This window comes from Microtus pennsylvanicus, chromosome 18 (genome assembly GCF_037038515.1).
Source record: "Microtus pennsylvanicus isolate mMicPen1 chromosome 18, mMicPen1.hap1, whole genome shotgun sequence".
NCBI lineage: Eukaryota > Metazoa > Chordata > Mammalia > Rodentia > Cricetidae > Microtus > Microtus pennsylvanicus.
Window position 1 is genome coordinate 28,117,987 of NC_134596.1, and position 27,916 is coordinate 28,145,902.

The window sequence follows — 27,916 nt, forward strand, 5'->3', positions numbered from 1 at the left end:
GATACCGGCCAATAAACCCAACTATTCAAGCAGGAGGATTGAAAATTCAAGGACTTCTCAGGCCACTTGGGGCAATGCTATCTTTTTTTTTTTATTTTATTTTTTTGATTTTCGAGACAGGGTTTCTCTGTGGCTTTGGAGCCTGTCCTGGAACTAGCTCTGTAGACCAGGCTGGTCTGGCAATGCTATCTTAAAATGTTATAAAAGCAAAAAATAAATAAAGTAATAGGGGCAGCCATGACACTCCAGCAAGCCCAGTCCCCAACATTAATTGATGCCTACTTCTTAGCCAACCCAGGGCCTATCATCTAGGCAGGAAAGCCTTGTTCTCTGCCTAGCAATCCAACCAGCAGACAGACTAAGGCTTTCTCTTCTCTTTTATGAGATGCTAATTTACATTAAAGAATAAAATACCAACTACTTACAATATTTAGTTCCCCAAACTTGAAGTACACATACATTAAAAAACTTCCTTACAGTATTAATTGAAAATTTTATATTTATGCATTTTTTTCTTTTTTGTTTATTTATTTTTGGTTTTTCGAGACAGGGTTTCTCTATGTTGCCCTGGCTGTCCTGGAACTCACTCTGTAGTCCAGGCTGACCTCAAATTCAGAGATCCACCTGCCTCTGCTGCCTAAGTGTGCCACCACCGCTTGGCAACTATTCCTTTTGTATCTGTCCACCCCTAAGATCTCATATTAACAGCACAATATAAAAATTTAAAACTTTTAAAAAACTTGTTTATGTGTATGTATGTCTGTTGTATATGTGTCTGAGGAGACCAGAAAGGCGCCGCTCCCTGAAGCTGGAGATCCAGGCAGTTGTAGACCGCCTGAGGCAGGTGCTGAGAAGTAAACTTGGGTGGTTTACAAGAACAATATGTTTAACCACTGAGCCGTTTCTCCAGCCAGTTTCAACTTTTAAAAGTTCCAGTCTTTTTTTTTTTTTAAGATTTCTTTATTTAATATATGCAGTGTTCCATCTGCATGTATGCCTGCAGGCCAGAAGAGTAAGCCAGATCCCATTATAGATGGTTGTGAGCCACCATGTGGTTACTAGGTATTGAACTCAGGACCTCTAGAAGAACAGCCAGTGTTTTTAACCTCTGAGCCATCTCTCCACAGTCTTTTTTTTTAATGTATTTATTTTTATTTTATGTGCATTGATGTTTTTCCTGAATGCATGTTTGTGTGAGGGTGTCAGATCTTGGAGTTATAGGCAATTGTGAGCTGTTAGGTGGATGCTGGGAATTGAACCCAGGTTCTCTGGAAGAGCAGCCAGGGCTCTTAACCACTGAGCCAACCCCCCAAAGTTCTACAGTCTTAAAAATCAAACACTTTAAAAGTCTCTTTAAAACATTCAGTTTTCTCCAATGTTCAAAGGTTCTCTAGAACATCCAAAGCCTCTCTGAAATTCCAAAGTCTCTCTAAAACTCCAGTCTCTTAACCATGGGCTCCTATAAAATAAAAAATAAGTTACATTCTTCTATTTCAAAAACGAAGAACCAGGGTATAGTCAGTCACAGTCAGACTAAAGCAAAACCAAAATTCAACTACAATGAAGTTCAGTGATTGATGTCTGGGACTCACCCATGATCCTCTGGGCTCCAAAGGGCCTGTGCCACTTCTCCAGCTCTGCCCTCTGCAGCATCCACAGCTTGTCTCCTAGGCTCAAGCTAGCTCCCCTTCACAGTTGCTGTGGTGCTCTTTGGTGGCCATCCCACCCACAGTGCTGACATCTCCAAAATGATGCAGTCTTTGCAACTGGGCTGTACCTTCACCAATAACCTCTCCTGGGCTCTCTTCAGGGACTGTGACCCTGCCACGCAGTGCCAAGTCTCAGCTTCTCAACCCTGGGACTTGACTTCAACTGAAGCTGCACCTTCTCTATAGCCTCTGCTACCCTCCTATGGTGCCAAGGCTCAGATGCTCACCCTAACCTCTTCACGCCTTCAAAACCAGTACCACCTAAACGACTCTTATTCATTTACCACAGTTCCCAGCATGAGATACAGCCTCAGCCCCCTCTGGACCAGAGCTTCTGTATGCTGACCCCGAGGAAACACCTCTCAAAAGACTTCACCTCGGTGATGCTGACCTCTTCTTAACTATTGCTGATATCTCAGTTCCAGCTGACCAGCATCAATCATCCTAGCAAAGCAAAGGTTTCACTTCAGTCGTACTGGTCTCTTGTTAATCATGGCTGATTCTTCAGCCCCAGCTGACCAGAACCAAGGATTCTTAATTCAAAATATCATATATTTGGCCTTACTAATCTCTACTTCCCTCTGAAACTTCACAAACCAGGTCTCTACCATTTGCATTTCTCTCAGTATTCTTATCGTCCAAGCTCCCACAGAACAAGCCACTGAGCTCTAAGCACTTGATGGCTTTTTCAGCCCAAAGTTCACATACCAGCACAATCCTCCCAAAAACACATGGTCGAGTCTGTCAAGCAATGCCCCACAACTGGTACCAATTTCTGCCTTAGTTAGCAAAGTGTTATTCCATCCAGAGCTTGACTACCATCTTCCTTGATGATGCTGATATCAAGATGCAATGAGCAGAAGTGTCTGACATCCTGACCTAGGACTGATAACTGGTACCGCTTCCTATTAGAAACCAAATACTGGAAAATGACTGGCCATTAAGTATTAATACTCTAGGACCTAGTGACTGTATTCCTCGGGTGTATATCTTAGAGAAATGCAAGCACGTGAAATTCCAAAAATGTCACAGTGGCACTATGACAATATTTTGTTTAAAAACAGCAGTGACATAACAAAAACAAACAAACAAAAAAAAAACATTAGCCGGGCGGTGGTGGCGCACGCCTTTAATCCCAGCACTCGGGAGGCAGAGGCAGGCGGATCTCTGTGAGTTCGAGGCCAGCCTGGACTACAAGAGCTAGTTCCAGGACAGGAACCAAAAGATACAGAGAAACCCTGTCTCGAAAAACAAACAAACAAACAAAAAAAAACAGCAGTGACAGACTGGGGAGATGGCTCAGTGGTTGTTTTTGTAGAGGTGACATTTGTTGCTCTCGCAGAGAACCCAAGTTCAATTCCCAGCGCCCACATTGTGGCTCCCAGCCTTCTACACTACAATTCCAGGAATCTAAAGCCGTCTTCTTATCTCAGAAGGCACTGGCATGCACATGACACACAGACATACATCCTGGTAAAACATTGATACACATTAAAATTAAATACCCTGGAAATACTGGAAAATTTTACCAAATTGAAAAGTTCCTCACGTACATATTCCAAATCAATCATTTCTGGAAAATATGAAAGAATATTCTGAGAAAACAGCGATAACAAGGACAGATTTTTCTTACCATGTATCAGAATCTGTCATAAAACCTTAAGAATTAAAATATTGCAACACTAAAAAGAAAAAAGCATAGGGCTAGCTAGCAAGATGGCTGCTCGTGGTAAAGGTGCTTGCTGACAAGCCTGGACTCAGGGTAGAGGGAGAGAACTGACTCCCACAAGATAGTTCTGACCTGGTGCTGGCTAGCTTTTTTTTTTTAAGTTTGTTTATTTATTATATATGCACATGCCATAAGAAGGCACCAGATCTCGTTATAGATGGCTGTGGGCCATCATGGTGGTTGCTGGGAATTGAACTCAGGACCTGTGGAAAAGCAGTCAGTGCTCTTAACCTCTGAGCCATCTCTCCAGCCCCCAGTGCTGGCTAGCTTTATGTCAGCTAGTCACCACATTGGCCTATGGGCAATATGGGCAAGCCTGTTGGGCATTTTCCTGACAAGAAAGCCCAGCTCACTCACTCTAGGTGGAACCACCGATGGGCTAGTGATCTTGGATTATCTAAAAGCAGGTTAAGCTAGTCATGGAAAGCAAGCCAGTAAGCAGCTTCTACATCAGGTCCTGTCTCCAGATTCCTGCCCAGCTTGAGTTTCTTTCCTGACTTCCCTCAGTAATGGACTGTGGTGCGGAACTGTTAGTTGAAATAAACTATTTCCTCATAAGCTGCTTTTCGTCCTGGTGTTCATCACAAGCCAGAGAAACCCTAACAAGATGGCCCTGTAAACCTGCACCAGGGCACTCACGCTCTTGTGTACAACCCTCTCTCTCTCCCACAAACACATTTAATTGAAATGTACACATTTATAATTTTTTAAGCTGGCGGGGACTGAGCTGTTGTCGGCTGTAGCTACTCAATGGCTAGGTGTTGGCACACAGCACATTAGTGCTTTACTTTCTTCCCCTGAGTTTCCCTTTCCTGGCTCTTGAAGACCTCCTGATAGAACTGGACTTGCTTTCATATCTGATCCACTGATTCCACCTTTGAGGTTGCTGTTGTCTTTGCGTGACCTCCCAACAATTACACCGAATGTGACTTTATTTTTCTTTTATGATTTTGCAATTTTTGTTTGTTGCTGTTGTTGTTTTGTTTTTACAGAATCTCACTAAGTAGTATTGGCTGGCTGGAACTCACTGTGTTACCAGATTGGGCCTTGAACTTGGCAGTGATTCTCCTGCCTGTTTCCCTGAGTGCTGGGATTAGGGAATGCACTGCCACAGCTGGTCCAATTCTGTACTTCAATAGGAATCAGTATCAGGTACATCATAAAAAGTTAATTTGCAAACACTAACCTAAATCACCATGTAATATTTTCTTTAACTACGTATTTTCTAACTGATTTGTAGAAACAGGAAATCCAATGCTTTCTTGACCTCACACTCAGGAAGCATGATTTTCATGGGAGGCCAGAGGGTACCCTCAGGTGTTGGTCCTCACTTCCACCTTGTTTGAGATGGAGCCTCTAGTTGTTCACCCTTTTTATGCTAGAGTAGCTGGTGCATGATTTTCTTGTATCTTATCCCCAGCCCATCCCACCTCACCCCCAATCCTGGTAGTTGTTGAGATTTCCAGCATGTTAGCCCTAATGATTTTATCCTTCAAATTCCAATAAAAGTGCTCATACGGCTTCATTCTTTTGTTTGTTTGTTTTTCAAGACAGGTTTTTTTGAGGGTTTCTCTGTAGCTTTAGTGCCTGTCCTGGAACTAGCTCTTGTAGACCAGGCTGACCTCGAACTCACAGAGATCCTCCTGCCTCTGCCTCCCGAGTGCTGAGATTAAAGGCACGCGCCACCCCTGCCCAGTACCTTCTTAGTCTATTTAAAAACTCTTTCATCTTTAAGACTAAGAGCCCACAAAAGGCATCCTGCAACAATTCAGTCTCAGCCTCCTGAGTAGCTGGGACCACAGCACCACCACGCTCAGCTTTCAGCTTCTTTCATTCTGTTTTGTTCTCATGTGTGCCTTTAGACTTCTTACGATAACTCTGGCTCTCGGTTTTGCAACTAAAATTGGCTATGAAATTAACTGGGGGAAAAGACACTATGTGTGAACCATGCTTTTGCTCTAGACTACCATCATAAGTTAAATGTGTAGACACTTAGGACTGGGGAGATGATTCAGTAGGTAAGTTCTTGCAGCACAAACAGAAGGACCTCAGTTTGATCTCCTGGAACCCAAACGAAAAGCCCAGGGCACCAAATCCTAGCACTTCAGAAGGAAAAATAAGATGACGCCTGGGGCTTGCTGGCAAGACTATCTTAGCTGAATCTTTCTTAGGCTCTAACTTAGAAATAAGGTACCAGATGTCAATCTCTGGCCTCCACAAGCAGCTACACAAACACAAGTGCAAAAAAAAAAAAAAAAAAAAAAAAAACAAACACAAGTGCACGTGTCTTGTATAAATACTTCAATGTAGTTTGGTTTCAGAGGTGAAAGGAAATTCAAAACATTAAAAACCAAGGGCAGTGCAAGGGCTGGGCAGAAACCAACTGGAAGGTTGCTCACACGCGGTCCCAGAGCACCACCTGGTGGACATTGCGCAACTCTGACCAACACTGGTGAGGTGAAAGACGCTAAATGCATTTGTAAGCCCCCTGAACCCTAAGACATTTTTCTAAAACCTTAAATGGGACAGTCCCCCCCCCCCCACACACGCTGGACGGCTCATCCTCCTGTGTCCTTGTGAATAATCTTCAAATATAACTGCATTCTGGGAATTGAGGCAAAGACAACCCACAGATGTTGACAGTTCTGATGTATTGATTTAGTCACTAGAACAAGGTCAGGATGGACCACAGATGCTCTCCCTTATCGCACCCGATCATGCAGCTATTCTCCTGCCCTGGAATAGACCAATCACTGCTAGTAACCCTTTGAATAAGCCAATCCAATAAGTTGGAAAACAACCTACAGGTTCCCCCTTGTGTCTGTGGCTTTTTACTTTAAAAGATGGACTGTAACAGCTATTGGAGGTCCTTCATATCCCAAATACGAAGGACCCTGTCATGACAGAATAAAAATCCTCTTGCTTTTGCATCAATTGTGGCTGTGTGAGTGGTGTCTGGAGCAACTCCTCCCTGATGTTTGGACTTCTAGTCCAACAAAGGAGACTGAAAAAAAGGATTCAAACCAAGGCAGATGACACAAAACCCCCGTGGAACTCTGAAGGTTGCTTCCATTATCTGATGGCTGCACATACCTGGATAAGGTCCAAGATCCCAAGTTCACTCTCCGAGGAATCCACACAAAATACGAAGTAGAGGGTGGCATAGTGCCGGTAAATCAGTTTGTAGTCAGCACCACCAATCAGACTGCGGGAGACAGGAGTGAACAGTTGAGAACTCAGATCTTAAGTAAGCATATCCGAGAACCCCGCACCAAAGAAGGGAAATGGGCCTAACAAAGAGGAAGGCTGGCCACTCAGAACGGCACGTCTCACACGGACAACAACTAAGTTTGGGAGAGGAACTTAAAGCCACTTGACTTCACCCTATAGCTTTCTTTTTACCTACCCTGCCAATGACCCGAACATCAGAGTGATGGCTTGGGGCTGGAGAGATGGCTCAGGGGTTAAGAGCACCAACTGGTGTTCCATAGCACCAGGTCCAATCCCCATCACCCACATGGCAGCTGACAACTAACTGTCTGTAACTCCTGTTGCAGAGGTTCTGACATCCACAATGACAAAACACCAGTGGACATAAAATAAAAATAAATTTATTAAAAAAAATCAGAGTGATGGCTGAAGCCCAGTAAAGCAAGCGTTTCCCAAAAAGGGTCAGGCTGTCTCCCTGAGCAGCTCATGCTAAGAACGGGTTATATGGGTCTGGTGTAGTGGTGTGCACCTTTAATCCCAGCACGTGGGAGGTAGAGGTAGTTCAAGGCTAGCCGGGGCTACATAGAGAAAGCCAGTCTTAATAACACCCCTCCCACACACAGGTTATGCTGCATCAGCTAGCCACTGATCCGAGGGTACCAGAAGAAACAAAAATAACGAAGGCCCCCAAAACATGGCTCTGGGGACTAGGGGCTGGTGACCTGAAGCTGATGGCTTACCTTCCACCTTCTAAGAAGTTACAGATGTTGTCATCCCGCTTGAGGACCAGATGGAAAGTCTCTCGAACAATCTGCTGCTGAATTTCTTCTGGCTGTGGAACAACAACAAAAAGCCGGGTTGGGGGCAAGTGAGAAACAGAGTGTCCGTCGATAAGGACGGCTATGCAGAAAGGGGGATTTACACTGAGGACAATTGGAAAAGATCATGTATAGACACAGGGAGAACCGAGAATGACTACGGGAAAGACAGGGCTCCAGAGAGTAAGGTGGCTTATTTACCTACGTATCTCAGTCACAAATATTGCCATTTTATAGACAAGGAATCAGAATTCATAGCCTCACAAAGATCTTCAAGTTTTGTTTGGGTGGTTGGTTGGTTTTTTAGAGAGAGGGTTTCTTTGTGAAGCCTTATCCTGAAACTAGTTCCATAGAACTGGCCTTAAACAGAGATCCACCCACCTCTGCCTCCTGGGAGCTGGGATTAAAGGTAAGTACCATTACTGCCCAGCTTTTTTTTTCCCCTGAAAAAAATATCTATACTGTGTAATTAACAAATCTCAAAGTTCCAGCACTGTGTGAAGGTCAAGATGTAATCATGTACATTGCCTCAAAGATAAATTTGTCAGTGTTTTTAAACTGTAATACCAGTGCTATATATAAGATGCTGTTTTGCTCACCAGCAATTGGGAGAAACAGAAAATGCTATATTTGCAGATCTGAATTTTGGGCAACTAAACAAAACTACAAATAAACTTTTTCCACTTAATAGTCACTCACAATCTTGAGAAACCTCAACTGTGAATGTAACACTTGATAAATCACATTTGAATTCCACTTACATGTATGAGTTTTATAAAAAGTCATGTGTGATGGCTCACTTCTGCAAGTCCAGCATGCTGGAGGCTAGGGCAGGACTGTCACTGAATTGAAGGATAGCCTGGTTTATATTGTGAATTCCAGGCCAGCTTGAAATGTACTAGCTCAACAAAACAAAACAGAGGGAAGAGTGGGGAGGGATAGAGAGGAGCAGAGAAACAAAGCCCACTGCAGTAGAGCAAGTGTGTAATCCCAGCATTTGGTAAGTGAAGGCAGGAGGAACATGAGACCCTGTATAAAGGTGGGGGGTGGGGTAGGAATGCTTTAATATCAGCAAGAAGCAGGAGGATCTGTGAGTTCAAGGCCAGCCTGATCTACATAGTAAGATCTAGTAAGATCCAGGTCAGCCAGGGATACACAGTGAGACCCTGTCTCAAAACAAACAAAAAGGATTAGGGAAAAACCAGACAGAAACTAAGTAGTTAAAAACTCTAGAAGAGAGACAAGCAGTGGTGGCACATGCCTTGGAGGCAGAGGCAGGCAGATCTCTGTGAGTTCTAGACCATCCTGGTCTACAAAGTGAGTTCCAAGATAGCCAAGGCTACACAAAGAACCCCCGTCTTGAAAAACCAAACCAACCAACCAACCAAGCAAACAAACAAAAAACCTACAACAACAACAAAACTCGAGATCAGGAGCTGGAGAATTGGTTTAGTCTTTAAAAGCATTTGCTACTCTTACAGAGAGGGGACCCAGGTTCAATTCCCAGTAGCCACAGGTGGCTAACAACCATTAGTTAATTCAGTCCCAAGGGATCCAATACCCTCTTCTGACCTCCAATGGCACCAAGTACGTATGTGGTAGACACACATAACTTCAGGCAAAACAGTCACACACATAAAATAAATAAATCTAAAAAGAAAATTTAACCCTCTAGATAGTCTTCTCACATCGTAACGTGGGATCAATCAGTCAGGGATGATGTTTAAATGCAGGTTCCTCTTTAATATGCCTGGGCTAGAGCCCGAGACTACTCCTACAAGCTCTAACAAGCTCCTACAGGACACCAGTGCTTCGGGTCTGGGGACTACACTCTGAGGGGCACAGCGTAAGTAAACATTCAACTTGAATCTTCCTTAAATCAGGAAAACACATTTTAAAAAAATTAATCCCTAAACCAGGGAGTGGTGGCGCACACCTTTAATCCCAGCACTTGGGAGGCAGAGGCAGGCGGATCTCCTGGTCTACAAGAGCCAGACCCAAAAACTACAGAGAAACCCTGTCTTGAAAAACAAAACAAAACAAAAAAAAAGCAAACAAAAAAACTAGTCCTTTTCATTGTACACCACCGCACTTAGCTTTGAGAGGGCCAGTTATTTAAAAGCTATGAAGTATGGGGGGGGGGGGACACACAAAAACCAGGAACTAGTCACTGAGGAAATGGCTGGCTCAATGTGGGCTCTAAAGGCTCTCAGCGCCTAGTGAACGCATGGATGCAAACCTGTTAACCGCTGGCCCACAAACTGGAACAAATCAATCACTATCTTTCTGGTTTCCATGTGAACACACCAAGCTCACATTTGCCAGGATGTTGTCAAAGATTAACTCTGCGTGCTCAGAAGCACAAAGCACGTTAAGCATCAGCACTTTTTTAAGCTGACAGAAACATCTTTTCAACTGAAGCCCTTTATCCAACTATAGGTGAAAGTGGCAAAAATGGGGATGTGCTGGTGGTATGGAACAATGAGGCCAACTAATTCCTAGCACAACAGAAAGGCAAACTTTGGGCTGCTTCCATGCCCCAGTTATTTTAACAACTATCTATTAGTACGCCGCAATTTTCAAGGGACTCTCACTCAAGAGGTTCTTAAACAAATCTATGATCTTCAAAGACATACAAATAGCTAATAAGCATAAGAAAAGATAGGTGCTCAGCATCCTTAGCTACTATGGAAACAGACATCAAAACCTTTTAAAAAGAGATTCATTTTCATCCACTAAAATGCCTTTAATTAAAGGCAACATGGCTAGGATTTATAGCCCAGTGGAGGAAAAATGCCTAGAATGAGAGAGGCCCTAAATTCACTCCCTAGTTCAGAAAACAAATCAAACAAAGAAGATACACATTGAAAGATATATGAAGAAAATAGAATATTGATACATTGTTGAGAACAGTGTGAAAGGGTACAACCACTTGGAAAACACTTTAGAAGGTTCTTAAAATGTTTACCATTGGAGCTGGAGAGATGGCTCAGCGGTTAATCGACTACTCTTGCAGAGGACCCAGGTTCAATTCCCAGCACCCACATGGCAGCTCACAACTGTCTGTAACTTCAGTTCTAGGAGACCCAACACCCTTACGCAAACATACATGCAGGAAAACACCAAATGCACATAAGAATAAAAAATAAACTACTTAAAAAAAAGTTTATCACTGAGTTATTAATGATTCTACTACCAATGCAAGAGAAATGAAAAGCTATGCCTACTAAAACTAAAACTCAACACATGAATGGTCACAGTAGCATTATTTATAAACGCTAATACAGCAATAATGGGAAACATGGATCGAGCAGCAGAGCACAATGGCACGCCTGAAACTTCGGGATGTGGAAGGCTGGGCTAGAGAGTCTTTTCTACTCTTTTGGCGGTTGGTTGTTTGGATTTTGTTTTTTGCTGCTTATAATGTCTTCATTATGTACCCGAGGTTGGCCCTGAACTCACAATACTCCTACCTCAGTTTCCCAAGTACAGGGAACATAGACCTGTGCCACCAAGCCTAGAGGGACCTCCAGTCCCAAGCCAACCAGAGCTACATAATGAAATCCTGCTTCAAAATAAGAACACATATATATATGAATGCTACAATACAGATGAAACTTGAGTATGTCTTCATAAGTAAAAGACTAAAAAGCCCATACATTATTACAATTCTACTTAGATAAAACGTTCAAAAGCTTAAAAGGAAAGCAAGTGCTTGCTTACAGCCAGTGAAGTAGACTGCTAAAAGGGAGGAGTTTCTTTAAGGGTAGAGATAAAAAGGTTCTCAAACTGTGATATGATAAGTAGCTGTATAGTCATTTACATATTCTTTTCTTTTTAGTCATTTATATCTCAATAGCTTGGGAGAAACAAATGTATACACAAGTCGAAGTTATATTAAGCGTATTTTTTTTAAATGCTGCTTGAAACGCCTACTTAAAAAAGCAAATTAACCAGGCAATGGTGGTGCACGCCTTTAATCCCAGCAGTTGGGAGGCAGAGGCAGGCGGATCTCTGTGAGTTCAAGACCAACCTGATCTATATAGAGTGAGTTCCAGGACTGGTTCCATAGCTACTGAGAAACCCTGTCTTGAAAAACCAAAAGTAAAAATAAAAAAGCGAATTATTTTTCATTTATGACGAAAAAGGAATAAAAATCCTAGAGACATTTCTCCCTTGTCAACTCACACAAGAGTAGGAAAGGTGGGGCTGAAGCCTGAATGTTTTCTAATTCCATTCCCCTTGGGTTTAACCAGTCTCTCGGTTTTGTATTTTGAAACCTAACCACGAATAAAATGTTGGGGTACGAGAGACAAATAACGACGTTTGCGTTTTCCCAAAGGAAATGATTCTAGAAAATAAATATTGCTGAGCCATCCCGTGACAGCATTTGTTTAGTTATTTGCTTTCTTGAGATACGGTCTGGTGCAGCTTAAGCTGGCTTTGAACAACTGTCTATCCGAGGAAAACTTTGAAGTCCTCATCCTTAGGACTCCATCTCCTGAGTTCTGAGCTTACTGGTGCACACCGCTACATCTGACAGCTTGTAATATACCTCATTTTATTCCTCCCCCTTTTTGAGACAGGGTTTGAGACAGTCTTGGCTGTCCTGGAACTCGCTTTGTAGACCAGGCTGGCCTCAAACTCCCTGAGATCCGCCTGCCTCTGCCTCTCAAGTGCTGGGATTAAAGGTGTGCGCCACTAACCCCCACCCCGGGTTAACCCCAATTTTGAAAGAGACTTTCTGTAATCTTACTGGGTAAAGGGTAGACCAACCCTGATAAGTCCCAGCCAACAATGAAGCAAGTAATTCCAGGAAAGAACTTCTCCTCACCTTGAGAAAACAAAAAACTTACAAGAACCCAAAGACCCGACTATCACAAAACTACGCTCATCAATTACATTTTTTTAAAAAAGCCTAAAGACAATGGTTTTTGTCGTCCAAGATCCCAGTGAGGCACACTGTGTACCGTGTCTGGCCTAAGACCCAAGGGAAAGTGTCAGAGCACAGAAGAGCCGGGTCCCCGGGAGGATGAGGCGGTGGGTCACGCACGGTGCCGGAGCCCGAGGTGCTGGCGAGCGCTGCTGCGCGCCGAGGGGAGGGGAATGGACGCGGGTGCGTGACGGGCCGGGCCGCACTCACAAAACGCTGGTAGAAGCGGACCAGTCGCGGCTTCCCATGGTTGTTGAAAACCAGAATCGCCTGAATCATCTTTGCCGGTCCCGCTTCTCTAGGCACCAGCTGCTCCAAGCAAGCTCCTCCTTCCGCCACAACACGGGCACTTCCGGTTGGTGCCCTGCCCAAAACTGCTCCCGGAAACATAGCCGTGGTGCCCTGGGGTCCGAGCACCGAGGGGTCCGGCCGCTCTGGCGGCCTGGAGGTGTCGGCGGGCTTGCCTGGGAACCACGGGTGTGGAAGCCGAGGAGCCAGCCTGATTATCAATCCGAGCCTGCATAGGACATGAATCCCGTACTGGGCCCTTCACTCTGGTTCCATGACGAAGCCAACCGCGTCGTCAACGCGGATCCAGAACTGCAACTCCAGCCAGCAACTGCGCCAGTTTGAGGGACCCGGAGGGAGCTTGCGTGGCTTCGCCGTCCTAACCTTGGGCCAGCAAAAACTGGATTTTTATTTTTTAGTATTACAATGCTGCAATAAATTAGGGAAAAAAACTCGTACAGATGGTAAAGTCGAAATCACATGGGATTTTTCATGCAAGCCCATTTAAAAGGTACGGTTGGTCTCGAACTGGGAACACCTTTGTTTCCTTATTTGTATGTTGTTTTTTTGAAACAGGATCCCACTGTGTAGCCCTGGCTGGCTTCGAATTCAGATTCTCCTGCCTCTCTCTCTCTTTCTCTCTCTCTGTCCTAAAAGCTGGGATTAAAAACTTGCACCAATGCATACATCCCGGTGGGGTGAAGGGTTGTAAATAATAATTCAAAGGGCCAATTGCCCTGAAGTGTGGCAAAATGATTCAGATGTTGACTAGGGCAATTGAACTATAACACAATAGTCTGTAGTAAAATAATTTTAAGGATTTGGTTTTAATTGTGTATATGCATTGTGTCTTTGTGCTGGTGTGAACGCATTTGTTTAGGTGCCCTCAGAGCTAGAAGGGAGCACGTGGAGCTGGCATTACACAGTTTAGCTGTGAACTACCTGATATGAATACTGGGAGCAACTCTAGTCCTTTGGGAGAAGTAGTTTTACCCATCTTTGCAGCCCTTGGCACAAACTAATTTTAATATGTGGTGTAGGGAGTATCATAGTTTGGCTGTGGAACAGCACCAGTCCAAAAACTCTCTCTCACCTCTCCATATTTGCTGCAGCACACTGTCCCTATGCTCACGCAGGAACAATAACATAATAACAAAAAGGTATGGTGATGATAAAGCTAGGGTTGTAGCACAGGTGCTAAAGTGCCTCCACCAAACCCGGAGTTCCGTCTCCAGCCCTGTATAAATGCTGGTGTGATGGCACGTGCCTGTAATACTTGGTAGGCAGAGACGGGAGGGAGAGGCAGAAGTTGAAAGTCATCAGCCTTCAAAAGGAATAGATACAGATATAGGGGCCAGTGAGATGTCTCAGCAGGTGGAGGCGCTGTTGCCAATTCTGATGACCCGATTTGGAGTCCCAGAACCCACGTGATGGAAGAACAAACTTCAGCAGGTTGTCTGTGTGCACACACACACACATGTGCGCATGCGCACACACAGTAAGTAATAAATGTAACCAAAACTATTTTTTAAAGAAGTAGATGCAGGCCAGACAGTAGGGGTGCATGCCTTTAATCCCAACACTCAGGTAGCAGAGGCAGGTGGATCTTTGTGAGATTGAGGCCAGCCCGGGCTACTGAGTGAATTCCAGGACAGCCAGGGATACACAGAGAAACCATGTTTCAAAAAGCAAAGAAGGAGGAGGAGGAGGAGGAGGAGGAGGAGGAGGAGGAGGAGGAGGAGGAGGAGGAGGAGGAGGAGGAGGAGGAGGAAGAGGAAGAGGAAGAGGAAGAGGAAGAGGAAGAAGAAGAAGAAGAAGAAGAAGAAGAAGAAGAAGAAGAAGAAGCAGGAAATGAAGAAAATTAATTTTACTATAAGTAGAAGAAACGATAAAATATATTTAAGAATATTCACTTTATCAAATATTTGTTCAAAATCTTCACCCCCAGTCTGGCATGAGTAGCATGAAATCAGTTCTCTCCTGCACTGGCCCTGAGGCCAAGTCTAGAACAGCCCTTTGGGGAAGCAACTTGGCAATATAGCAAGAATTTTACAAAAGATGCCTAGATTCCCAGTGACCTGACTCTGGACACCTGCTCCTAAATCATCCAAACAACAGTGAGGAGCCCGCTGTAATGATGAGCGCTTTAGTCTCAGCGCTGTGGAAGCAGAAGCAGGCAGATCTCTGTGACTCTGTGATCAGCCTGGTCTAAAGAGCCTCAAAAAAATATGACTGCGCACTGACCGTCATTACATAGTAACAATAGAGTAAAGTCCAATTTTACATGTAGACATATTAAAGAGGCAAGAAAATAACAGGGTGAAATTGTGAGTCTTTTCCACTTATTCAAGGTACCTGTGTGAGCCCCCAGGTCCCTACCCAGCTTTGAACCAAGTACCTTTCTATCCTGGGAAGTGGGTTTTAACTCAGTTTCTCTAACTGCTAAACTGTAATCTATTTTGTTGTTGTTTATGTGGAGGGGTAGGTGCTTGTGAGCTGCAACATGAATGAGTGTGGAAATTGGCCAACAGCTGCTGGAGTTGGTCCTCTCTTCCACTATGTAAGTTCTGGAAATCAGACTCAGCTTCAGGCTTGGTGGCAATCGCTTTTACCCACTGAGCCAGCTTGCTGGCCCTTTTGTGTTGTTCGTTTGCATGTATGGTTTTGGGTTTGGTTTTATTGAAGTATGGCCTCAATCTGTAGCCCAGGCTAACCTCAAACTGTTGGCAACCCTTCTACATTTCTGCCTCCCAAGCAGTGGGATTATAGGCATGAGCCACCATGCCGGTCTTCTCTACCTGGTTTCCTTCCCTAGGAGTGTCTTTCAGCCTAGCCTCAGGCTGGGCTCCTACTAAACAACCGTATACACCCCAACACTTCTGCTCATCAGAGTCTGAACATATTCTTGTCTCCTTCCTCTCTGCTGGGGCTTGTTGATTCTGCTTCCTACATACCTCTGGGCGCGAGCCCTTTCCTCACTCTTTGTCTCTGCTGCAGAGCAAACCACGCTGCCCTCTCACCGAATGATTGCAGCGGATTCCAGCAGAAGCTCACTGCTCCCATTTCTTCTCGAGCAACTGAGCTTCAAAATAGATGAATCAGTCCTCACTTCTCCACAGGACCACTAGCGTCCAGGACACTAAGGATAAAGTCCTCAAAGCTTTAGTGAGCATGAAGTTGCCATGCCCCATGTCTAGCCTCCTCTAAAACACACGTCCCAAGCTATTCTACCCTCTGAACTCCAACTATGTGACCTTTCCTTCCTTAAAGTCCAGGATCAGAGCCCTTTGCCTCAGGACATTAAAAGGCTGGCCTGCTCCAGGGGTTGCCTGGAGCTTTGTGCAATAGGACGTCCCAGTGTCCCCAGATAACATATTCCTAACCATCCTCAAGGATAAGACCCCGTCGTGACCTGTCTGTAAGCTGCCCCAGATACAGGACACCAATGACATGATTCTACATCCTCTTGCCCTTATATCCAAAAACGTTTTGTGGCCAAGGAAGCAGGGACAAGGGAAGAGACAAGAACTTTGCCTTTGGAAGCTCTGGACTCCAAGCCTGGATCCTCCCCTTAGAAACTGGGAGAGTTGTCTGACCTCTCTGATCCCCTCTTCCTTCTCGGTAGTTTGCAGGTGGAGGCAAAAGAATCCAGTAATCAAAAATGTGGACTTTGATCCCAGTATTTAGAAGGCAAAGGCAGGCAGATATCATGAGTTCAAGACCAACCTGGTCTGCCTATAGTGAGTTCAAGATCAGCAAAGGACACACAGTGAAACCTTGTCTTAAAAAACAAAACAAACAAAACAAGTGGGGGAATGTGAACTTTGGGACTGGGGATGTAGCTCAGTTGGCAGAGTGCTCACATAGTATGCACAAAGTCCTGAGTGTGCGCTCCGGCATCACACAAAACAGGCATGGAGATGCGTGTTTATTATCCCAACACTGGGGAAAGGCAGGAGAATCAGAAGGTCAAGACATCCTTAGCTAGATAGCAAGTTTAAGGTCAGCCTGAAATGTGTGTGGATAGAAGAAGAAGAAGAAGAAGAAGAAGAAGAAGAAGAAGAAGAAGAAGAAGAAGAGGAGGAGGAGGAGGAGGAGGAGGAGGAGGAGGAGGAGGAGGAGGAGGAGGAGGAGGAGGAGGAGGAGGAGCAGGAGCAGGAGCAGGAGGAGCAGGAGCAGGAGGAGCAGGAGGAGAGAGAGAGAGAGAAAGAAAAGAAAAGAAAGAAAGAAAGAAAAAGAAAGAAATGTAGGCTTTGAAACTGACTGCCTGGGTTTAGATTCCTTTCTCTGGCAATACATACTATTCATAGAGCCTCAAAACTTCAGTTTATGTACCTAAAAACATGGGGATACTAATAATACGTGCATTATAGGAGCATTGTGACAGAATACTCCAAGGACTTAACACACCAGGAAGAACTCAGTATTGGCAGCAGCCAGTCATGGTCACAGAAAGCATCTGGCATTGCATTTGACACATTAAGGGGACTCAGTAATCCTATCCTCCTTCACCCCTTCTTCCCAGGATCAAGCAGGATACTACAGCTGCCATGGCGACATAGAATCAAACTCAGGACATGTAGACTTCCACTTCAGATCATGCCCAGATCTGAAAAGAGACACACCTACCCAACGAGGAAATGTTCATCTCCAAAGACCGGAGGCTGTCTGCTAGGAAGGTGGCGCAGCTGCAAGATCATTAACACCTCATGAGAACCCAGTAGTGTGGAGGAATTCCTTCCTGAAAATTCACTCATTCATAAAATTCATTAACACTTCACGAGAGCCCAGTAGTGTGGAGGAATTTGAGGATTCACTCATTCATAAAAATTCTCCAAGTACAAAACAACAGAAAGAATGCTTCCAAAAACATGTGGTCCATGGCTGTGGCTAAAGCATTGGCAGATAACTTACAGAGCAAGCATGAAGCCCTAGGTTTGATTGCCATTTAAAAAATTGAAAATAAATAAAAATTTAAAAGTTGGCCTAGTGGAACGAGTCAAGATCTGTGCACTAGCCAGAAAGACTGCTGGCCTTCCAGGAGAGCAGCCAGGTGGGTCTGTGCTGGCTGGTTTTATGTCAGTTCGACATGAGCTAGAGTCATCTGAGAGGAGGGAATCTTCAATGAGAAAATGTCTTCATAAAACCTGGTTGTAAGGCCTTTTCTTATTTAGTGGTTGATGGAGGAGAGCCAGCATCACTCCTGGGCTGGAGGTTCTGGGTTCTATAATAAGAAAGCAGGCTGAGCAAAGCCAGTAAGCAGCATCCTCTGTGACCTCTGCTCCTGCCCCCGGGTTCCTGTCCTGCTTGAGTTCCTGCCAGCACTGCTTTGGATGATGAACTGTTAAATGGAATGGTGAGTGAAATAAACCCTTTCTTCCCCAAGTTGCTTTTGGTCATGGTGCTTCATCAGAGCAGTAAGACAAAGGTCTAAGGCAGGAAACCCCACAGAGACATGGAGCAGAATAGAAGTAAAGAAGTAGGACCTTGGGTAAGGGATGGGAAAGAACAGACCAAGGAGGAGTAGATCAGGAGAACAGGGGCACAAGGAGACGGCTGGCACAGCATAGAAAGGAGAAAACAGCAAGAATAGAAAAAGCCCATTCATTTCCCCCCAGAGCTCCTCTGTCTCAGACAGGGACATTCCTTAATTGTGCATCAGGACCTGGGGAACTCATCTAGTACATGCCCACCACCTAGGGAAAGGAACACTGGAGAAAGGTCTAGCAAAGCTAGCTTTGCATCCAAAGAGGGACACAGACATACAAAAGTTGTAGCCTAAACTGGGCAGTGGTGGCACATGCCTTTAATCCCAGCACTTGGGAGACAGAGACAGACAGATCTCTGTGAGTTTGAGGCCAGACTGGGCTACAGAGCGAGTTCCAGGACAGGCACCAAAGCTACACAGAGAAACTCTGTCTCAAAAAACCAAGCAACCAAACAAACAAATAAAAACAAAAATAAAAAAAACAAAAGTTGTAGCCTGGAGCCTCGAGGTCTTGGATTTGATCTCCACAGAATGTGTCAATGGTATTCAGCCCGACAGACTGTTCTTTCCAGGGTGGAAGTCAGGATGGCCACTTCTCAAGGACACCATCTCAGATGCTGATAGCAGGGGGAGGCACTTCAGTCATCCTGCAGACACACAAAGCAGTCAAGGGATGTGAGTAGAGCATATTTCATAAGAGTCTCCTGGCAATCTTCAGATGAGTCTGATTCTGCAGTAGCCACGGGATCCTCAGCCACTCACTGCCTTGGCCTCCCATCATTAGCGCTGACTCCCCAGCACTCCCCAGCCCGTCCAGCAAATCCACCATTTGTCGGTTTTACTGACACAGAAGGGAGCTCAGATCCTTCACACACCGGTGCTTCTCTGGCCTTCGATGGCCAAAGTCGTCCCTGTCCTTTCTGAGGTGAATACCTAACTTTTCTGGGATTTCTTTGCTCTAAATGTCCTATTAGGAAGCCTTTGGTATGGAGTTCAGGTGAAACACACACTTCAGATAAACAGCTGCATATAAACTAGGGTGTTAACGGAGTAGGGTGTTAACCCTCGGCACTGGAAGCATTGGTAAAACCAGGTTAGTATTCAGCCACTTTTCAGGCTTTGGAGTCCCGACTAAGGAAGAAAAAACATTTGGTTGCTCAAAGACCTCCCTGGAATAATGTATCACTTCAAGAGAAACATTTTGAAACTTAATGACAGTCCCTGGCTCTTTCTATAATCTTTGCTTCCAGTCCTTGCTTTTATGAATCTCTGGGGCTTTGGGTTCTGTTTCTCCAGCAAGAAATGCCTCAGGATGCCACCCTCCGGTAATTCCTAATTCCGTGAGGGAATTTCCCTGATGCTAACACACCTAGGAATTACGAAGGATTTATCTTGCCTTCAATTCATTTTACTTCAACCATGTCCCATATGTACAAAACTCCTACCAAGGTCCAGGACCACAGGCATCCCCTTGACCTACCCATTCCTCATCCTCTGCTCCATCTCCTTGCTCTCGGATCTCCACTGTGTCCCTCTGTGAGGACTTTTGGGCCATGATGTTGTCTGTCCAGGATGCCCCTGTCTTTCCATCACCAGCAAAATTACACTTGGTCACAGTCCCCAGCTCCAGTTTGGCTAAGGAATCTGAAAGAAGAGAAGTTAAATGACTTTTCTCCCTCTTCTTTTTTTACCTGGTATGTAAATTCTTTTTGAGGTCAGAGATCTCCTCTTAGAGAATTTAGTATATATAACAGATTCAAAATCCAAACTTCCTGACCTCTGAAGTAGTAAACAACTAAATGTACCCAAAGAACAGGACATCAAAGGCTATATATTTCCTATGAAACAATATGTGCACAGATTTTTTTCAAAGCTAAGAAAATGCAATAAAGAGCATAGCACACTTTGGTCACTTTATTGTATGACATTAAATAGTTTAAGTTTCAACTACTAAACAGCACTTTGAATGGTGAAAACACAGATAGTGTATTGCCATACTTGAATGCTTTCCTTCAAAAACACAATTCCAGTCCTTATATATATTACAAAACAGCCTTGAAGGAAGAAGTGGCATCCTTTCTACAGTCCTTAAGATACTCAGTACAGCACTGAAAAGCAGTCTGACAGAAACCAAGATAGGTCTTCACAGCTGTATGATAGCAGCAGCCAAAGCTGGGTGATGGACTGAAACATTACAACTGGGACAAAACATACACAATATCACAATTCTAGGCCAAAACGCTTTACACCCAGAGAAATAAAACAGGTTACAGAATGTGTAGAATTTAGCAGGCAAAACTGTATTACACACCAAATGGCTTTTCTTCTTGTAGTGAACTAGCCAGGCTAAGGCACTTCATTATAATGGGGCCCTTTACGTCTGGGTTGGCTCTGTTCTCTGGTATGGCTACTAAGGTTCTTGGTGGGAATCCCAAAGCACTAGAAAGCAAGGGCCGGCTATAAGAGTTGTATGGTATCCTGGGATATGGTGTGTCCAGACCAATGGCCCCAGGACACTTGACCATAGACGTAGGAGTAAAGCTCAGGATCACAGGTCAGGCCCCCGTGGAAGGCCACACTGGGCCTTCTCCCACAGCTCTCAGCAAGAGAGACAGGGAGCCTCTGAAGGGAGGCCAACAGTGGTTCTCAACCTGTGGGTCTCAACCCCTTTGGGGGTTGCGTATCAGATATCCTCCAATACAGATATTTAAATGATGGTTCATTACAGTAGCAAAATTACAATAATGAAGTAGCAACAAAATAATTTTATGATTGGGGTTCACCACAACATGAGGAACTGTCTTAAAGGCTCACAGCATTAGGAAGGTTGAGAACCCCTGGCCTATAGGCTATCGGAACAGGCAAAGTGAACCACAGTGCTCACCGATAAAGGGACCATCACCCCGAGTTTTCAACCGCACTCCAGTCCCCAGTTCGAGTTCCATGGCCTCCATCTCTGACTCCGGCATCCAGAATGCCACCGTCTGCTCTGGGGTGAGCCTCTCTGTCAGCTCCAGCAGGTCTGGCTTGTTCACCAGGCCCTTCAGCACCTCGAGCGTGAGCCTGTCAGTGTCCCCCTTAGCTTCTGTCTCTGTAGAGAATATGATGCAGGGCTGTTAGCATATAAGGAAACTTCTCCAAGTACTCTCAGGAGCTGTTGAGGGCATCCCTCCTGCCAGGGCTCATCAGAGAAGTCCACAGAGGCTTTATTTTTTTTTTAAATATTTATTTATTTATTATGTATACAATGTTCTGTCTGTGTGTATTCCTAAAGGCCAGAAGAGGGCACCAGACCTCATTACAGATGGTTGTGAGCCACCATGTGGTTGCTGGGAATTGAACTTAGGACCTTTGGAAGAGCAGGCAATGCTCTTAACCACTGAGCCATCTCTCCAGCCCCCACAGCAGAGGCTTTATGACCTGTACTCTGGAGCCAGGCTACCTGGAGCAAGTCTGGACTCTACTGCAATCTGGGCAAGTGAGCTTTTGCTTTGTCCCTGGAGGATAGGGATAAAAATGGAGCCAGTCGGACAACCCTAACATGCAGTACAGGGGAGAAAAAGCAAGTGGAGCGTTCAGCACAGTGTCTGTCATGGAATCAGCCCTTGTCAAGGGTCTTTGGCTTTATTATTTCCATCTCAGAGAGGAGAAAAACCAAGACATAGTGGGGGCAGTGTTCAAACACTCACAGTACAGTTCTGCCTTCCAACCGAGTCTCTGGGACTAAGCAGAGTTCCTTCAGGTTCTAGAACCAGCACTCAGCTTATGGTCCCCACACCCTCTACTGGCCTACTCCAGGCTGGCCCTTGTTGGGGAATATTACTTTCAGGTGTGTGACTTTTGTTTACTCTGCATTTATTTAATTCTGTGAAGCTGTGTTGCTGTGCTTGTCCAAAATGCCCGATGGTCCTAATAAAGAGATGAACGGCCAGTAGCAAGGCAGGATCAAGGATAGGCAGGGCTGGCAGGCAGAGAGTATAAATAGAAAGAGAACCGAGAACAAGGAGCAATAAAAGAACAAGGAACAGAGGACATCAGTGGCCAGCCACCCAGCTACACAGCAAGCCATGAAGAGAGAAGTAAAGAAAGGTATACAGAAATAGAGAAAGATAAAAGCCGAGAGGCAAAAGATAGGATAATTTAAGAAAAGCTGGCAAGAAACAAGCCAAGCTAAGGTCGGGCATTCATAACTAAGAATAAGCCTCCGTGTGTGATTTATTTGGGATCCAGGGTGGTGGGCCCCCAAAAAGCCGAAGGAGTGAAAGATCACACACCCTGCCCTGGCAGAGAGAGCTCAGCAGCTCAGCGAGGAACCTAGGTCCTAACCCTGCAGACGGCAGGGTTCACAGGGCAGTGGCTGTCTGTAAGGTGCAGAAGGCATGCATGGTTGCCCCCAGACTCCTGCGCTGTGTCCTCAAGGCTTGTCTAGTATTCTGCCGCCAGCACTTTCCTGTTGCATGAGTCAAAGCAAATCCCTTCTCCCTTGAAGTTGCTTTTGTTGGGTCGTTTTGTCGCAGCACCATGAAGAGTAATCACACACTAAAAGTAGCTACTACAAGGAGATTGAGAGCCACCAAGCAAACATCTGGATAGATCAGAGACTGCCAGACCTGGACTGGTCACCACACACGATGATAGAGCCCAAAGCCAAGTCTGGAAAATCCTGTCAGACTTCAGGAAACGGAAGTGCTGGGAATACTAGCCTGGCTCCTGGGACTACAGTGGAACACAGACATTCTCTGAGTAAGTGGGGGGCAGGAAGGAATCCAATGGGGGATGCTCAAGCCAGAACCAGTCTAACAGCCTCTTGGGGAGGAGAGCCCAGGACACCTACTGTAAGATGACATGAGGAAGCCTGTGTTCACCTTCCTGGTGGCACTGAAGTTGGGCTCGATTTCATTTCCTTTGGAGTCAAACTTCCGTCGGTGGATACAACTGGGCCGGATATACAGCACATAGTAGCGCTCCTGGGGGAGGCAAAGAAGGGGTGAGGGCACTACCCCATCCCCCACCCCACTCTGCCCACCTCACCCTTTGTCTCAAAATCCCATCATCCTACACTGATGTGTAGGCTGGGCAGATGCCTGATTCAAATACTCATCCACTCCTATATTCGCTAGAGTACCTGTCCACATACCGGGCCACACAAACTGTGGAAGGGCATCACAGGCCTCCAAGGCTTCCACACAACCAATGACCATAACCCAAGCACCAGGGTCCCCAAATGCCACAAGGCAGGGTGGATGTTGCCAACATGTCACAGAAAGGACACTGAGGACCTAATGGGGGGGCCACTACTCTGCTGCTCCCAGATATAGTTCTGGGGCAAATCACCCCAAGACTCCCATGCCTCAGTTTCCCCTATAACGTGGGAAGAGCATAATGTTCCTTTCAGGTACATTACAGGGACCCAGTGACACAATGGAGGAGGGGCACCTTTCAAAGCAAAGAATGTGCTGAAAAGTTATGGGCCATGTGTTCTCACCTGGCCAGGCACAGTTCGGAGGCGGGGGAGTAGGAGGAGGGGGGAGGGAGGAGATAGAGGGGGAACTGTGGTGGTCATGTAAAATGGAAAAAAAAGTACTCAGATATGGAAGATGCAGATAGTACTTTTGGGACAGTCAGAAAAGGTGAATTCTCAAAAAGCAGAGCATCTACAGGCGTGGGACAAGGGTATAGGAAGAGCAATACAAGCCTGAAACAGGCCTGAGAATGTCACATCCTTGTCTGGAATAGACCAGGCCCTGGGTTTGAACTCCAGTGCTGCATAAACCTGGTGAGGGACCCAGCACTGTGGAGGAAAAGGCAGGAAGATAGAAATTCAAGGTGAGTTCAAATGAACCTGGACTATTTTTTAGATAAGACCCTATCAAAAAAACAAAAAAGACTGGAGCCAGTCAAGAGGCCATATGCACATCTGACCAATGCAGGCCTGCAGACCCTTAAGTGGCCTTGGCAGCCCAGGCTGGAAAGCAACTGAGATGGGTTTTAGATAAGTCTAGAACTGACATTGGAAATTTGGATCTTCTTTGGTAAATAAGAAGGAACCCTGAAAAGTTTGGGGGTAACAACAATATCCCCCAAAGATGTCTTTCTGGAAATGAATTAGCAAGGGGCAATCTGTTCCATGAGCCCCTCAGGAATTGACTCGGACCCCATGTCTTAGCCCAGCGCAGGGGAAGATGTTTTGTGGATGAGGGAGGGGACCCTGTGAGAGGCATCCAGGACACAGACTCACCTTCCTGCCATGAGCATCCAAGATGCTGTGCCGAGATACATCCACCAGCTCCCCCTCTAGCAAGACGCCATTTCCTCTGGGGGTTGAAAAGGAAGGAAGGCAAGTTCTGTCAGTCCTTGGGAAATTCACACCAGGGTTTAGTTGCCTGGGTGATGCTCTGAGACAGAAACAAGTCTCACCCCAGACTCTATTCACCTGTCTCTGAGGGGGTCTGGTGTGAAGCCGCCACTGTCTGCTTCCCTTATCTGAGCCTGCAAAGAACCTTCCCAGGTTGTGCCGAGGTCAAGAGATGCTCCCCCCCTCCCCAGCCACACACACACACACACACACACACACAATAATTGTGACCAGACCCTCAAGATTCTTATTCACCAGTGAGGAGATAGCAGCTGCCTCACTGTGCTCCTCTTGTTCTGGCCTAAGAGCGTAGATGCACAAGTGATCATGTAAGTACTTACTAAATGTACAGCGTTGGTTAGAGCTGGGCTTGATGGCACATACCTAGGATCCCTGTACTTGGGAAGGAGGATTGCTGTGAGTTCAAGTCAAGCCTTGAATACATAGCAAAGTGCTGCAAATAAATAAATGATTCTACTATTTTATTTAAGGAAATATGGGAACAAGTGGGTTCTTTCTTTCTCTCTTTCTTTCTTTTGAGGCAGGGTTTTCCCATGTATCCCTAGTTGTCCTGGAATGGAATGTCACTTGTAAACCAAGCCGCTTTGAACTCACAGAGACTAACCTGCCTCTGCCTTTCAGGTACTGGGATTAAGGTTGTGAGTCACCATGTCTGAGTGTTTTGTTGTTTGTTTGTTTTGGTGGTGGTGGTGGTGGTGGTGGCGGCGGCGGCGGCAGCAGCTGCGGCAGCGGTGGGTTTTGTTATGTGTAGGTATGTGTGTCTGTGTGAGTGTCAGCCAGTGTATACTGGTACCTGTGGAGTTCAGAAGAGGGAGTCAAATCCCCCAGAGCTGGACTTAACAGGCAGTTTTGAGCCCTCTGATGTGGGTGCTGGGAAGTGAACGCGGGCCCTCTGGAGAGCAGCAAGCCCTCCTCACTGGTGAGACATTTCCCCTGCTTTAAAGAACTTTTACAGTCCTGTTCCTATCCACTCCTACATAATAATCCACCAGGGAAACGGTTATTGTCACCATCAGCTAGAAAATTCGAGACTCAGAAGTTTGGGGGATTAGCCCAAGATCACAGGGTACCACACAGAGTGACCAGGGCCACCCCCTTACCACTCCCAGACCACAGTGTTCACAAAAGCAGAAGCTGGGACCTGGGGGCTTTCTTTGGAGCCATCAGCATGGGGAAAGTGTGGGGTCTAAGCTGGTAGAGAGTGGAAGAACATTGGGCCAAGACTCCTTGCCTTGTGTATTTTCTCCTCTCAAATTCTTTCTAAAAACATTAAACTGACAAAGACAGTATACACTGGAGGCATTTAACAAGATAACTTGATCTATACACACTGTGTACGATTCACACAATCAGATCTATGTACACATTAGATCCTCAGAACCAATTCCTCCTATGAACTGAAACTACTTCGCTGAGAACCTTATGAGCTGAACTTTAGATTCCACTTCCTAGATGACACCGTATCTGACTTTCTGGGATTGGCTTCTCTCACATAGCGTGATTCTTTGGTGTATCTGATTGTAAATGGAACTATCCTGCCTATTACCCTGGATAAGGCCTGTACCTCCTGATGCTCCCGCCCTCCCTCTGTCGGTCCTGCAGTACCATGCGCTGGCCCCCTATGGTGCACCATGACAAATTACTGGAGTTTAGAGCCCTGGGGTGGGGGAGGGACCGAGGTCAGTGGGAACCAATGCACCGCCTCTAGGGTTCCATTTGGGAGTCTGGAGTCCCTTCGGGGAAAATGCCTGTAGGCGGGAATTTCAATTACATCTTTCTTCCTGCTGTTGGCAGTCAAGGATGCTGGGAAGAGCAGCCTGGAGGCCAGAGGTGGCTTTGACAACGCCAGTTTTATCTCTCACCTCCAGCGCCCCCTCTGACCCAGAACTTTCTCTGAACAGGACTCAGATTGTGAGCTCGACCAAGGCCTCGAGCCCAGGCTCCAGGGATGCTTGCAGACCATTCTTGGCTAAGAGCAGGGGCCAGAGCCCCAGGGACTCGACGTACCCGGTAGTTCCAAGTCCAGTCTAACCCTGGTCAGCAGCGGGACAAAGTGCAACCCATCCCGAGCCAGCAACCAGGTGGACAGAGCAAAACCCACCCCTGGTCAGCAGCCGAATGGATGGGCGGATCACAGCCTACCCCTGGTGGGCGGCGGGGTCCCAGGACCCCGGCAGTCGTACGCTCTGCACCGGCTTGTTGCGGAGGACACTGTCGTGGTAGATGCGGCTCATTTTTCCCAAGCCGAGGCCGGCAGCTTCAGGAAGCAGTGGGCGCGCGGGGCGGGGCACCAAGGGGACAGGAGCCGGGAGGTCTTTGCAGCGTATGCTTTCCCAGCTCGCAGATCCCGGAACCGTGCTGCCCGCTCTGGGCGTTCCCAAGCTGGACTTAAAGGAGCCGAGCCTCATTCCTGACCTCCAGACCGTGTGCAGTGGGGCTTTCCAAGTGACTGCTGTCCTTCATGTCCTTGTAGTCTAAGACAGGAAAGATCGAGAGTTCGAGACCCATCTGTAGTATACAGAGACCCTGTCTCAAAATTCATCAGTATACAGAGCGACAGTTGAGGCTCAGGAATTGTAGATCTCCCTTGGGATCGATTCTAGGAGGATATTTTCCCAGGGAGCAGAAGGGAGAAAAGGGAATGGCATAAGGAACCACAGAGTGATCTGCATAGACGCTGTCCTTTGGCCCTTCCCGTGATCCAGCCACGACCTAGGGGAGTTCCAGGGACGCGTGAAGGGGTACAAATCGGTGTCAGATCTGCTGCAAAGGAAACCGGAATCTCTGCCATCTCTGCCGTGTGCGCGCGCGGCAAGTTCCTCAACCTATCCGAGCCCTCACTTCTTCCTCGGCAAAATAAACGTATCCGATGGTTTGTAAAGATGGAACTCGCCCTCTCTAGTCTTTCCCTCCCACGCCTCACAGATTCTGATCGATTGCTTCTCTAGTCCCACAGTGCCCTCTGCTCAAGGGTGTCTGCAAGCCTTTTATTCCAAGCTTGCACCCAGGAGTCTCCTCTGACCTGGAAATCATTGGGAAGTCAACTTGTCTTATTGGCCCCTTTGTGCCAAACCCTGGCGCAGGTGGCCGCATTCTGGGATGGCAGGTGTGCCCCTGCCAGGTGTGTGTGGGGAGGGGGGATAATGGAGAAGTGGCCCCGGCTGATACCCGAGGAGTCCAGGGTGAGATGGACCATAGAGGCAGAAGAACCTTTCTTAAAAGTGGGTTTTGGTTTGGTCTGTTCTGGAGTTGTCTCCAGTCATCTTGGAAGGGGACATCCTGCTGCACTCTGTGACCACTTACCTGGTGCAGGGCACAAAGCAAGTGACCCCAAGGAGCAAAGCAGAGGTCACAAGGAGCAGAGA

General features: G+C 46.2%; 2 protein-coding genes across 3 annotated transcripts in view; both read right to left on the reverse strand.

Moving 5' to 3' along the window:
* Nucleotides 1–12,767, reverse strand: part of Ap3s2 (adaptor related protein complex 3 subunit sigma 2) — a 37,474-nt gene extending 24,707 nt beyond the window's left edge. Inside the window, exons 1-3 of one of the 2 annotated variants that reach the window (XM_075953062.1) lie at nucleotides 12,610–12,767; nucleotides 7,389–7,480; nucleotides 6,532–6,643 (exon numbers count right to left, since the gene is read on the reverse strand). In XM_075953062.1, coding sequence (XP_075809177.1) covers nucleotides 6,532–6,643; nucleotides 7,389–7,480; nucleotides 12,610–12,678 — 273 coding nt within the window. In that variant the 5' untranslated portion in view covers nucleotides 12,679–12,767. Of the gene's footprint in view, nucleotides 1–6,531; nucleotides 6,644–7,388; nucleotides 7,481–12,519 lie in introns of both variants that reach the window. The other variant, XM_075953061.1, reaches the window with a different exon arrangement.
* Nucleotides 12,768–18,461: 5,694 nt separating this feature from the next.
* On the reverse strand, nucleotides 18,462–26,903 carry Arpin (actin related protein 2/3 complex inhibitor). The gene is made up of 6 exons (XM_075953060.1): nucleotides 26,694–26,903; nucleotides 24,414–24,489; nucleotides 23,010–23,142; nucleotides 21,060–21,266; nucleotides 19,656–19,819; nucleotides 18,462–18,822 (listed from the first exon to the last, which is right to left on the reverse strand). Exons 1-6 carry the CDS (start codon nucleotides 26,783–26,785, stop codon nucleotides 18,814–18,816), a joined length of 681 nt encoding a protein of 226 aa, XP_075809175.1. The 5' UTR covers nucleotides 26,786–26,903; the 3' UTR covers nucleotides 18,462–18,813.
* Nucleotides 26,904–27,916: the final 1,013 nt, after the last annotated feature.

Bases quoted from the DNA above. Each gene is read 5' to 3' on its own strand.
- Arpin (XM_075953060.1), bottom strand. From the start codon at position 26,785: ATGAGCCGCATCTACCACGACAGTGTCCTCCGCAACAAGCCGGTGCAG. The intron at 23,143-24,413 runs GTGAGTCTGTGT...TGCCTCCCCCAG, and splicing joins TGGATGCTCATGGCAGGAAG to GAGCGCTACTATGTGCTGTA. The intron at 21,267-23,009 runs GTAGGTGTCCTG...TATTCTCTACAG, and splicing joins CTTCCTCATGTCATCTTACA to AGACAGAAGCTAAGGGGGAC.